The sequence below is a fragment of the Ursus arctos genome, unplaced genomic scaffold, assembly GCF_023065955.2.
Source record: "Ursus arctos isolate Adak ecotype North America unplaced genomic scaffold, UrsArc2.0 scaffold_15, whole genome shotgun sequence".
NCBI classification, from domain to species: domain Eukaryota; kingdom Metazoa; phylum Chordata; class Mammalia; order Carnivora; family Ursidae; genus Ursus; species Ursus arctos.
This window is the reverse complement of record NW_026622819.1, coordinates 30,120,768-30,134,933: the sequence shown is the minus strand read 5'-3', so window position 1 is coordinate 30,134,933 and position 14,166 is coordinate 30,120,768. Positions and strand designations below refer to the sequence as shown.

At 40.9% G+C, this 14,166-nt stretch overlaps 1 protein-coding gene across 1 annotated transcript in view; it reads left to right on the top strand.

The window, feature by feature from the left end:
* The window catches only part of C9 (complement C9), a 55,098-nt gene that overhangs the window by 17,445 nt on the left and 23,487 nt on the right, over positions 1 to 14,166 (top strand). The window contains exon 5 of the mRNA XM_026506864.4: positions 3,681 to 3,819. Within this exon, the coding sequence (XP_026362649.2) occupies positions 3,681 to 3,819 (139 nt within the window). The remainder of the gene's footprint in view (positions 1 to 3,680; positions 3,820 to 14,166) is intronic.

Here is a 14,166-nt window from a genome sequence, read left to right as displayed (position 1 = left end):
GCTCATTCTAGACTAGACTGGCTGTCTCTGTAGTAGTGGAACCCAGTCAAAAGTTTTGAAACATTTCTTCCTCATCGTGCCTTAGACTGTGGAGCAGCCTCATTGTGACTCTCCAGATGGATGCAGCCAACTAGTCAATTTGCTGTTCTGCAGAACAAAACCTTCGAAGTGGGGTATGCATACTGTGGGGGTGCAAAAAGACTTTCTAAGGGGGAGACAGGTACGTTTTCAACTGTTAGTGGCTTAACTAACCTATCGAAGCAACAGTCAATCTTTGATTCCATACATACATATTTTTCATAAACTTGAGAAACCTAACAACTCAGTGACATCCAAGGGGAGAAGCCTATTCTCCCCTCTCCTCCTCCCCTTTTACCATCACCTAACTTTCACCTTTCAAAAGAAGAGTGCCCCCCTCACCCGTCTCAGTTTTACTCTGTTGTGGAAGAACCAAGAAACATTTCCAAACCCTGGTGCTCAGTTGGACTCCAGTGCCTTGTAAGTCAACTGATCTCCAATTCTTTTTGAAAGAAATTGTAATCAATTATCAGATAATGGGCTATAAAAACAATTTTTAATGAAAGACTAGTCTGTGATCTTTTTCTGGCACAAAACTCAGAAGATCAAAGAATCAAGGGACATTGCCATGACAAAATTCCTTCTCTTCTTTTCCACTGATGGACGTGAGTGAAGTTTCTCAACAATTACGTCTATAAAAATAGAAGGTAGGAATACAATTGATCCTGAATCTTGTCTTTTTCTAGCAATAAGTAACATTCATCCATGAAGGCAGGAACCAATCAATTAATTTAAAAAGATGCCCCATTCATTTCATTGAGACACCTTTAAAAAAAAAAAAAAGTTTACTTATGTGTGTGTCAGCTATCTTAAAAATTTTAATATACTTATATATACCGCTACTAATATAACCATATAATAGGAGTTTTTAATTACTTAGACCTGGTAGTCAAAGGATACTTAATAATTTTAAAATTTCAATTAATACCTTCTTGGTACAAAAAAATATTTTAAAAAGTGACCCATTAAAACTTCCATGCTAAAATAACATTACATTAGGTTCAACTGTGGCGAAAATGGAACAGAAATATGGATTCAAGAATCAAAAGGGGATAGGGACATATGGGAAATCTCTGTATCTTTCACTCATTTTGCAGTGAACCTAAAACTGTTCTAAAAATGAAAGTGTCTTTAAAAAAATAAAGAATCAAAAGGACTACTATAAAATGTCTAGTTGCTAAAGAAATAAAATCATTGCAGTGATTCGATACCATCACTATGGCATTGACAGTTCATTGGATTTATTTTTAAAAGAGGCAAAATAACTGTACTTTAAGATATAAATACTTAGAGCATGCTGAGAAATTATATCTTTTGCAACTACTTAAACTTAAGATGAAAAATCTTACATGTCACACTAACATTGTGCAGGTAGGCAAAATTTATCATAATTTTTTATAGAGTAGACAAGCAGAAAATCTGAAGACTACTACCTGAAATCGTGGCATACACAGTTCCACCTCCAGGATTTTGCTCACACCATTCCTCCTGCCCTTCCATCACCATTCTGCAGAGCCCAAATCAGATCTACTTCTTCTAACCTCTATTTATGACCCTGCCAAGGAGGTTTCTTCCTTTTTGGGAACCCGTGCTACTCATTTGGCACATGCGCATTCGACCTTGGACTCTTTTTTGAAATTGGCGGTTGTGTGTCGAACTCCCTAATTTGCATATAATTTTCATGAGATCAAAGACTGTGTATTAACTCTCTTAATATTACTCACTATTTACTATAAACAGCACACTCTGCGTAGCTATCACAGTCACTGAAGAGTTAATCATCATTATAAACAAAGATTAACGTCATTGTTCCCTGAAAGTGAAGAGGTACAGGGTCTCTGTTAATGCAGATTTATGAAGGACAAGTTCACTATAGAACAAAGAAAATGTACTGGAAGGCTTGTTTAAGAAACAAACGCAGATCCTTTGTTTCCAGTGTTCCATGTCTTTGTATCAAAACCTTAGTCATACCAAAGGGGAAAAAAAAGTATGACTCATTTGCTGTAGATGCAGGGATGGGTGAAGAAGTGAAGCTGGAATGTTAACCTACCATGAGGCATTAGCTGCTTGAAAAAGGAAACCAGATAATAATGTCTTTTTTCTTTCTTATTCAGCTAAGTCTAGTTTTTGGCCCTATGTTGAACTTCAGGGCCATAGCTTTTTTCATGAACGGTTCTGATAGAGCAAAAAGTCCGAAGTGATTAATTTTAACTATACAGTTAGTTCTGAGAAAGATATTCCTGAATTGGTTCCTTAACCTACCTCCCTTCAAAGTTGAGCTATAGTGTCATTTTCTTTGTAGATTCAAAGTTTTATTAAGAATGTGCCATTTGGAGGCACCTGGGTGGCTCAGTCAGTTAAGCGTCTGCTTTCAGCTCAGGTCATGATCTCAGGGCCCTGGGATCAAGCCCTGTATCAGGCTCCCTGCTCAGTAAGGAGTCTGCTTGTCCCTCTGCCCCTTCCCCCCTGCTCAAGCTCTCTCTCTCTCTCTCTCTCTCAGATAAATAAATAAAATCTCAAAAAAAAAAAAAAAAAGAATGTGCCATTTATGTGAAGATGTTGTTTTTAACAGCCCACTGGCAGTAAGATACTCTTTCAATTATCGTTCTTCCATTAGCAGTGGGTTTGAGAGTAAACCATCTACACCCTTTGACAAATTACTCTTGAAACCACCATCCAGATTTATAATCCAGTTCATTGGAGTTTGGGATGTGGTCTAGGGCCATGGAAGAATTTCTTCTTTTGTGTCCAACTCGGTTATAGATGTGCAGATCAAACCTCTATTTTGGCCTCCCTGGTCTGGAGCCATATATTCCAGACTAGCAGCAAGGACCGTTCCTCTGATTCACAGAAGTGTACTTCACAAAGAACTAACTGCTCCTTATTCATACATCGCTTTTAGGTCTACAAATCAGACTTCACTTTTTTTAAGCTAAATAAGATTTCTGTTTCTGAATTAAAGCTTGCCAAATAAAAATATTTTGCTGAGAGGAAAGAGTAGAACTTTTGAGAATGCTTTGTCGGGATGCTGACATTTTTGTATTTCCCCTTGGAAAGTATAATAGAAATAATATAAGCCTGGAGAGAATGGGGTTCTTGACAAGCAATGAGACAGCTGGAGGAAAAGGCTTGAGTTTAAAGAGAATGGGGAGAGAAAGAGCCCCAATGTTGATTCATAGATTAAAAATTACATGCATATGTTATGCTGCCCCCCTGAGATGCTCTGTTCTCACATAATTTAAATCGGTGGTATTACAGAGTTGGCTCTGAGCTCACTAAAGGAGGTTAGCGAAGAGTTACAGCAGTGGAGTTAAGACTCTAGGAGCCAGATGGTCCCTTGCTCCCTAGGTATTGCATTTCTTTCATTGTGCTCTCAACAGTGCCCTAGTTGCCTGGAAGTTTATGAGGCCTTCCTAAGGTATGCTTGCTGCCAGAGACAGAAAGCAGAAGCGAGCAGACTCTTGCTTCTGTTCCTGATTATATCACGCATGTATGGGGTGATGGGGACATGAGCCAAAGCTCTCTCTTTTCCCAGCTACAGAAGACTGCCTCACATTAGCTCCAGGGATCTCTGTATCTGATGTTACTCTGTTCATTTTCAGCATCAACATCTTAGGGATGGATCCCCTAAGCACACCTTTTGACAACGAGTACTACAATGGACTCTGTGACCGCGTTCGGGATGGAAACACCTTGGTCTACTACCGCAGACCCTGGAACGTGGCTTCTCTGGCCTATGAAGTAAGTCTGCTCAGAAGCAAACACATTGCTCAGCTTTTAGCTGAAAAGCCACTTCAATAAATGTAATAGTAAATAATGTGAAAAGTTCAGTGGAATAAGAATCTGATGGGAATATAAGATTGACTGAAGAAAGAAGAGTTGTAGCTTTGAGCTCTTTGGAAAACATATGGTGGTCTACAATCAACCCTCAGTAATGTGCCCTTGGTGATAGTTTTGGCAAATACCTAGACTCCATAAAAAGAACCATCTAAGATTCTGATAAAACTAAAAATTAAATTAATGATGACTTAAGTACACTGCTCATGCTATTTATGCTCATTTTTGGCTAGCCTACCAATCAAAACCCATCTTGACATTTGTTTTTTCCTCAGCATTCCCCTTGACAAAGCCTGCTTGACTAATGGGAGTGGCTGTTTTCATTCACCTCAAAACCCTCTAGCTCTTGTGAAACGATTTCTTAAAATGATTTTTGCTCTACCCTTTGCCACCCTAAACTTAATCACCTTCCTGAAAGTCACCTAGATTTTCTAGAACCATCCACAAACTGGACCATTCCATTTAAAAGATTAATATTTATCACCATTAGAGAGATTTTCTTTGGTCTAAGCAAGATTAAATAAAGAATAATAATTAGCTTATTCTGAACCAGGTGCTATAGTAATCTGTTTTTTTCAGTGGTCCCATTGGCGACCCAGAAAGTTCACTTTATTCAGTTTTCACAAAGTCCTTTATCGCCGTTGTCACTCTCAATGGTTTCCAAAACACATATACTTTTAAATAAATGTAGTTAGTATTTATTTTATTTTTAACAATGTTGTAAAACAGTCCTTACCCATTGCAGCCTGAAGCAATCCTGCTTTCCCGTGAATCAAGGATTTTAAAGTCTGGACTATTTGACTGCCATTTCTTTCACATGTGACCACATTACCTCTCTCTCTCTCTCTCTCTCTCTTCATAGAATCATTTTCCCACAAATTTCAGGGAACATGTTGGATTATTGATTTCTCCCCCTCATGCTTCAAAGAAGGTTTACCTTCTTTAAGCACATTTTTTTGAAGGGAAAATGATCGTCTTTCTAAAGGGTATTATGAATGTTCCACTTTCTTAAAAAAGAATACTCCAGAGATAAGGTGACCTTTGTCATTGCTGATGGAAGAGGGGTTGTTGGTGTCTTAACTTTATTTGGTTTTTAGTTCTCAGGTCTGCATCATACAGTTTTCCTGTCTTCGTCACTGTGACCAGCCTCTTAGCTTCTCTCTAGGGGTAGGGATGGCTGTGAGTGCCACGAGATGGTCGGGGCTGGGATCTTGCCCATGACTGATCTTGAAGCTGCATTCGGAGAGTAAATACACTGTTTTCTCTTATTTACAAACCTGGAAATAGACGGGTTTCTGTACTCAGTATTTTGGATTTTCCAAGGTGATGTGTTGCTTACCCCGTATATTACTTATACCCCCGGGGGAGTTGGGAGCAACATCTCATAACCAAGCACATTAATATTTCTGCAGCAAAACTAACTGATGTTTACACAAAGTGGGAGAATGAAGACTGTAGTAACTTTTTTTTTTTTTAAGATTTTATTTATTTATTTGACAGAGATAGAGATAGCCAGCGAGAGAGGGAACACAAGCAGGGGGAGTGGGAGAGGAAGAAGCAGGCTCATAGCGGAGGAGCCTGATGGGGACTCGATCCCATAACGCCGGGATCACGCCCTGAGCCGAAGGCAGACGCTTAACCACTGTGCCACCCAGGCGCCCCTGTAGTAACTTTTTATCAGTTCAGATCAGGATAATGCCTCCAAATGAGTTTTGGCATCAAGTTGATAAAAAAGCAGAGAGGGATTGTGGGCCTGGATGTTGAGTCGATGTTAACCGAGGAGGAGTGCTGATGGAGTTGGCTGGGGGCTTGCTGAAGTCCCCAGACCACCTCCTTGGTACCACAACTGCTGATACTCGCCTCACTCTCCTCTGTGACGGTCTTGGGAAATAGCCAAATTTGTTTCCACCATACGTAAAAGAACATGAGCTTATTCAGTGGAAATCTCTATTTTGATTTCTTAGAAAGAATTTTTCCTACACCTTCTAATAGCCAATGGAATAGCTTACCTTCTTTTTTGTGTATTTTATTAGAGTAACTGAAGGCAAAGAATGCATTTTATACTTCCCTATAGCTTGTTATACCAATACCCAACTCAGTATATGTATACATGTGATACTCAACAAATTTTTATTGGATGAATTAATTTTTTAAATCCTGGCTTAGTTACTCATTGACAGTAATTTACTGTCTTTTATTTTTTTGAAAGAATTCTACCAAACTATCAGTGTATGAGGAATATTTCTTAATAATGACATCTGACTCTGACCTCAGGGCCTCTTCTCTCAAACGTGGCCCTGGTTCTCTGGCTCTCCAGAACACACTATGTAGGTTGGAATCCCATCTAAACAGCAGTAAGATATCGGGTAATCATGCCTCAGTTCCTTCATCTGTAAAATAGAAATACTGATGCCCATTTTGTAAAGATAAATCAGTCTAAAACACCTGGGAAGTCACCGGCACATAGCAAACACTCAGTAAATATTTGCTATCATTCTTTTCTTAAAGAATATAATTAGTAAAAGACTTTGCTATGATTCAATGTGTAATTAACAGTCACATTACAGGTCGGGGTTTACTGGCTATTTAATAAATCAGAAGAAGGAATAACTAAGAACCACCGAAGCCTGCAATTATGGGGAAGAAAACAAGGATGGTGTCATGTACAAATCAGTTCCATTTCCCTTGTTTTTCTTTGGTCCTCTCCACTTTTGTTCTTGAAAGTAACAATTTTTAAACAGATTTCAGGATTTCATTATCATCTTCTTTAACCCTGGGTCACCATGAATATGTAAGATTTAAGAGATCAACAAAGAATTGTAAAATGCTCCTGGATTCTAGTCATCGTTTCCACCCCGCATCCTACCCAAATCCTGGGTAACTTTTATATCTCGTGGACTACAAGTAACTTTTTGTTGCCCCTTAACTTCCTGCATCTGTTCTGGAACCACTCACATCTGGAACCACATCCTTAGCCTGTGTTCACCAGAACTGTACTGCCTCTGGCATTGGGAAATCCAACATTTAACCCTTTGCCTCACTGCAACTGGCCCATCTCTCAGCTCTCGCCCTCATTTATGACCACAAACCTACTCTTGGACCCCATCAAGACCCAGCTCTTCAGCACTGGCTTTCCTCCCAGTCTATCTTGCTCCTGGGGTCTTCAATTCCTTCCTCTAATCAATCCAGATCCATTTTGACCACTCTTGATAATATTATCAATGTCCTTGCCATCTATTCCTTCTATAATCCAGAAACACTCCAACTTTAGATGAACCCTATTATTTTTCTGCCCCTCTTGTAAACTTGTACTGCTTAGAGAAAATCATAACGATATAAGAACTGGTGGCATTATAGCCTCACCCAGGGCCTCCACACAGCCCAGCAGGTCCAAACACCTGCCCCCAGGCTGCACTCCTCCCCAATCCCGACAGAGGTGGTTAAAAATTTCCAGCAACCCCCTCAAGCTCCTTATCTGACCATTCTGATCTTGAGCTCAGTAGATGGCATGAGCTTCAACTTGGCAGAGACTACCCAAGCTTAGACAAGAATTTTCTAATGTTTTCTTCAAAGTTGTCCTTCGGTACAAACTTGCTTCTCACTCAGTCCACCCTTAACATCCTTCTGTTCTGTCTCAGTAGAATATGCTGGATTTTTCCATATGCTGGATTTCATGCCAAGTACCTTGCTAGTTATGCTCTTAAGCCTTATGTCAACCCCTCTCTCTCTCTCTCATCTTCTACCTTGCCTTAATATATAAATAAATACTTCAAGACTCTCATTTAAAAAAACACAAACACAAGAAGGAAACACCCATCTCCACATATTCTTCTTACCTACATTTGCTGGCTCAATTTTTGCATGTCTCGTTAAGTCCCTAACTATATTAGTTCACTAGGGCTGCCATAACGAAGTATCACAGACGGGATGGTTCAAACAACAGAAACTTATTTTCTCACAATTGGAGAGGCCAGAAGTCTGAGATCAAGATGTCTTCAGGGTTGGTTTCTTCTGAGGCCTCTCTCCTTGGCTTGTGATGCCATTTTTCCTATATCTCCACAGCCTCTTCCCTCTGGTCTGAGTTCTAACCTCCTCTTTTTATAAAGCCACCAGTCACATTAGGTTAGAGCCCATTTTAATGACCTCATTTCAATTTAATTAACTCTTTAATGATTGTGTCTCCAAACAAAGTCACATTCTGAGGTACTTGGGCTTCAGACTTACCACATGAATTTGGGGGGACACAGTACAACCACAACACCAAATCTCTATTACCTTCTTGCTCAAACTGCTTTTGCCCAAGTCCATATTGATGTTTCTTTGGAGCTCCCTTTACTTAGGACAGCCCGTAAATATAGGTCTCACCGGAGTTCCCACTTTGCCTTGTTTCACTGGTCTCTGCCTACATATTCTCCTTGGGTTGATTTCATTCCCTCCTGTGGCTTCAATTTTCACCTCTAACCTGATGGTTTACAAAGACTGTATTTCCAGCCCATGCTTCCCCCCGAACTGGATACCTGTATAGCTAGTTGCATGCAGTCATCACACAGTTAACATACCCAAAGCTGACATCCACTCCTACACCCAGGTCCCTGATTCTTACTCCTGAATTCTTCACTTAAATGGATACAATGAAACAATGAAATAATATCTTCCTAATCACCAAATTCAAAATCTGGGAATCATCCCAAAGACTTCCTCTACAGACCCATCTCCCTCAAAGCCTACAATAGTCAATCAACCTCCAAGTTCCATTGTTTCATAATGTCTCCTGAATCTGTCTCCACTTCTCCATTCCCACTGCCATCGCCACAGCTTTAGACATCTGTCATTTCTCAGCTGGGCTGCCATGAGAGTCTTCTTATCAGCTTAGAACCTCTAGTTTTGCTCAGTTTCAATTCATTCCACACACATCAGTATGAAGTGATAAATCTGGTCTTATCACCTTGCTGCTGAAATGGAGTGAGTGTTTCCCTACAGTCAGCAGGATAATAATCAATCTCTGTGGTAGGGAGAAAAAGGTCATTCTTAACCTGGCTTTTGATTACCACTCCTCCCTCAGCTTTCTCCTCTAAATTCTCTGTTTTGGTTCGATGCCCCATCTGCAAATTAATGCAATAGCCTCTGCTTTCCTTTCTGTTCCAGGATTTATTGCGCCACATCACACACACCCTAAGTCAAGTTTTCTAGTTATTGACTGTGGCCTCCTGAGAAACTCCCATTGTGTTCTTTGCCAAAACAATGATTACTGAATTAATAAATAAACGCATGCAGTATTTTAACAATATTTACTTTAAAAAAGATATATTTATTTATTTAGAGGGGGGAGAGCGAGTGGGGAGAGAGGTGGAGGGAGAGGGAGAGAGAGAATCCCAAGCAGACTCCGGCTGAGACCCCACGCAGGGCTCAATCTCATGACTCTGAGATCATGACCTGAGCTGAAAGGGAGACGGCTGTTCAGCCCCTGTGCCATCCAGGCGCCCCAGCCATCTTTTCTTTAAAAGCTAATGCTTCTAACGAAGGTAAAAGCCCGTCATCAAGTAAAGATTTCATTGGAATTGTCGTTAATGAACATTCCAACTGTACTTTCTCCTGCAACTTGAGTCCATTTAGAAGTCCGGGCAGTGTATAGATGAGGCTTATTATGCACCTGCTGGTTTGTTTGTTGCATATGGATGTTTCCAAGGAACAATAAGACTGGTCTTATAGGGGCGCCTGGGTGGCACAGCGGTTAAGCTTCTGCCTTCGGCTCAGGGCATGATCCCGGCGTTATGGGATTGAGCCCCACATCAGGCTCTTCCGCTATAAGCCTGCTTCTTCCTCTCCCACTCCCCCTGCTTGTGTTCCCTCTCTCGCTGGCTGTCTCTATCTCTGTCGAATAAATAAATAAAATCTTTAAAAAAAAAAAAAAAAGACTGGTCTTGTAGAAACTGCTATTTTGTAAGGAACTATGGTCTATGATAAACTAATATGAGTTCAAATTTGGAGTAACAGGCAGGAATCAAATAATGAAGGTGCTCATATCCATATTTAGTAATTTACACATGACCCCGAGCATGAGGGGGAACCGCTGAGGACAGCAACATGGTCAAAGCTTCATTTTAAATCATTGTGTTTTGTGGACATGAATTTCAAAAGGAAAAGACCAGAGAGATAACCACACAAGGAGGTTATTTTATGGTCCAAGAAGGAAATGATGGAAGACTAAACTGTATCTATAATAGTAGAGACTGAAATGAAGAAATGAAATTCAGCATTTTTTAAAAATCTAGCATATTTAAGAACAAAGAGTTCAATGAATTGAAGTGTAGCGTATGGTCAATTGGCCAGCTCTGAATTAAGACTCCCTGGGTTTAAATTCTGATAAGTTCCTCCAATTACCATTATAAGACATTAGGCAACTTATTTACCTACCTGAATCTCAGTTTCTTATCATAAAGTGGGGTGGTAATAATACATACTTCATAAGATTTTGAAAGAATTGAATGTGTTAATAAGTGCAAAGTGCTTAAAACCATGTCTAGCCATAACAAAGGAAGCTCGCCATGGGTGTCAAGTATGGAGACAGAAAGTCAAAGTACACCCCCACTGGATGATAGGCCATCAAAAAAGACCTGGGAAGTCAGGGAGCGGGGAATCTGCCAAAGAAGGGTCAAAGTCAATTCCGAGAAGGAGATAATGATTTGGATTTTGATAATTTTGAGTGCGAGGGTCTGTGGGACATCTAGATGGAGTGATCCTGTGAAGAGTACATTATGTGTGGGCAGAGAGAAGGATCTGAATTGCAGGCAGAAATTTAGGAATCATCAGCATACAGACGATCATTAAAATCTTGAGGGTGCTTGAGATCATCCAGGAAGTGCACAATGAGAGAGAAAAGAACGTAGAGAATGAAGTCCTGGAACACATTAACATTTAAGATACTAGCACAGAAAATGATCTCTTGAAGATAATGGAGAAGAACCATAATTGTTACCTATTACTAAATTTCAAATTACCCCAAAATTTAGTAGCTGAAGAGTTGGGAGTATGGGGTTGGCTTCGCTCAGTACCTTGGCTGAGGGTGGGTCATGAGATGGCAGTCAGTTTGTTCTTTCCATGTTCCTTCTCTCAACTAGTGAGAGATGCCTTTAATAATCATAATAAGTAATACATGTTCTTATTATCTACCTGTACAAAGTCTTAGGTGCGTCTTTAACAGTTTTCCCTTTTTACCTTCTATTTCCAGCTCTCCCACCTTCTCCTCTTCAATGTGAACTCTGAAATATTTATTGGTTGTATTCTATCTCTTCCACTCCCAGTTCCAGAAATAGTGTTTTTTTTTCTTTTCAAGAAGCATCAGTTGGATAAACCATTAAACAGGAGAGCTTGAATTGACCCTTATAATATGCAGGGCCTTCTGGAACACACAAGCCCCTTTGCCCCTCTCTCTAATTTCATCTTCTCCGTGTCTGTTTATTTTAATTTTCATAAAGAAACTTGCTTCTATCCTTGCATCATCCTGCTTTCTAGAATCTTGCCACTTGGCCTCGCTTCAAGGATTTTTTGCTCTTTCTTCATGATGATTCCCAGTATTAGTCCATCTCTGACTGCCTGTCATTGAGCTCAGACTTCTTTTTGGAGTGACCCCACATTCACTGTTTCAGACTCTACTCACTACTGTCATCCTAGCAGAGTCAGACAGGACCATTCAAAGGCCTCCTAACTGATACCCTGACCAATATTCTCTTACAACTGCCAGCAGTCCTCCACACTGCTAAGTTCATCTCTGCCAGTGCCTCTTTCTTCCTAGCTAGTCAGGATAAGTGCAGGTGCCTACAGATTACACCACCCCTATCCTGCAGCCCATTAGCACACAGTAAACCAGGAAGAGCATGGCCTTCCTGGAGAGTTAGGGAGTGCTTTTCTGGTGCCATTTTGCTCAGCTCTGGCCCTTTTCAGCACTGAAGACTGAGTAGAATTGTCTTCGGTGGCTCCTGTTAGAGTAGGCAGTTACGTTCTAACAGGATACCTGGAAGTCAGCAACAAGGAAGTCATGGTCCACTATCGCGAAGGTAAGAGGCCTATCCTGGCAGCACTCCACAAGAAGCCAGAGCAAACCAGACAGGCCCAAGAGGGCAGGTGCCATGACAGGAAACCCCTGACCAAATTAGGGAGAAAAAGTGCAAAGCCCTGCTTCCCGCCCCAATAAACATTCCACCCCCTAGTTAACAACTGTCAATAAAAGATAGAAACTCAATCCCCAGAGTGCACAGCTCTCTCTCAAGCTCACCTGCTCTCCTATCTTGAGAGTGTACTTCTCACTGTAATAAACTTTCCACTTTGTGACGCTTATCTACTGTGTTGAGTGTCTGTCCTCGAATTCTTTCCCGAGTCATGACCAAGAACCTTCAGAGACTCATTCCGGATGGGCTGGATTCAGGCCCTAGAGCCCAGGGTCTCCCCAGTTCACACGGCAACAATTCCACTAGCCGTAGATCTCAAGGCAACAGAAATCCTATTCATTTTTCAAGGCCAAGTTCAAGGCAACCTCTTCCATGAGTCCTTTATTTTACTAGCCAGAATTGGTCGAGCCCTCTTGGGCAGGGTTGTAGAAGAATTAACAGCTTGGCCCTAGAGTCAGACTTTCTGGGTTTCAATGCTAGCTGTGTGAGCTTGGACAAATTTCCTAACCTGTTTTCTTATTGGTAAAATGGGGATAATTACAGAAATTATCTTAAAGGTGAGAAATTAAATGTTTTATTCTATCTAAACCACTTTTAACAGCCCCCGGCACAGAGTAAGCACTCAATAAACATTAGTTATTATTGTTAGCTGCATTAAAGTTAAGAAATTTTTGTTGGCATCTACTATATGCCAGGCACGTTCCTAAGTGGTGAGGCTATAGCGGTGTGTGGATAAGACAGACACGTTCCCTGACTTTTGGAGCTTACCATCAGAAAGTCTATTAAACAAGTAATCATAAAATAAAAGGTTTTTCATTTTTAAAATTTTTTTAAGATTTAAGATTAAGGTTAAGATTTACGTACTTGAGAGAGAGAGAGCCTGCAGGGGGTAGGGGCAGAGGGAAAGAGAGTCTTAAGCAGACTCCACACTGAGTGTGGAGCCCCATGTGCAGCTCGACCTCAGGACCCTGAGATCATGACCTAAGCTGAAACCAAGAGTTGGATGCTTAACCAACTGCGTCACCGAGGCACCTTGCGTTTTGTTTTATTTTCAGAGACATGAGAGCTTATAGAAAACAGACTTGTTAGTCTGTGGGATTAGGAAAACCCCTCCCCGCTAAAGAAGTGATGTTTAAGCTAAGACTTGAAATAGGAGTAGGAATTAACCAGGTCAAGCCATATAGAATGTATATGTGGGAGAATGTGTGTGTGTTTGGTTTATTGGGGGCGGGGAAGGCAGATGTCACAGAACATTCCAGAAAGTAAAAGCAGCATAAAAGAGCCCTGTGGTGGGAAAAAGCATAGGGTATGGAAATAAAAAATGTGTCTAAGGGGCTGGAATACAGTCAGGGAAAGCATAAGTCTCGGAATATGTCTAGTTTAGTTTAGACTTTATCCTAAAAGCAGTGGGAAGCCTGAAAGATTTTAAGCAGGGAAGTGATGTGGTTAGGTTACTCACCCCCTTTATATCACCCCTTTACTCACCCACTTATTCCAGCATGCTTAGCTTTAATGAAAATTATACACATTGTAGCATTCCCACTAGATGGTAACTTCAGCCTCCCTGTCTGAGTCCATTCAGGCCGGTATAACAAAATACCAGACACAGGATAGCTCAGAAAAACAGAAATTTATTTCTCACAATTCTGGAGATGAGAACATCAGGAGTTCTGGAAGTCTGAGATCAGAGTGCTACTCTGCTTGAGTTAGGGCCCTCTTTTGGGCTACAGACTTCTTGCATCCTCATATGGTGGAAGGGGCTAGGGAGCTCTGGGGGGTACTTTTATGACAGTGCTAATCTCATTCATGAAGGCTCCTCCCAAAGCCCCCCCTCCGCCCCCGCCATTGCATTGGGCATTAGCATTTTAACATGTGGATTTTGTGGAGGGACATAAACATTCAGACCATAGCATTGCCTGCGCAGAACAGTCCCCCTCTGTATGCTAAGGAATCTGATCTGTGCTGCTGACTGAAGAGATGGGTGGCTCCTTCTCAGACCAGGGTTACAAGAGTATTACTGCAGGGGACCTCTGCAAAGAGTTTAACCACTGAGATCAACAAACCTCCCACTGATACCTGACAATAA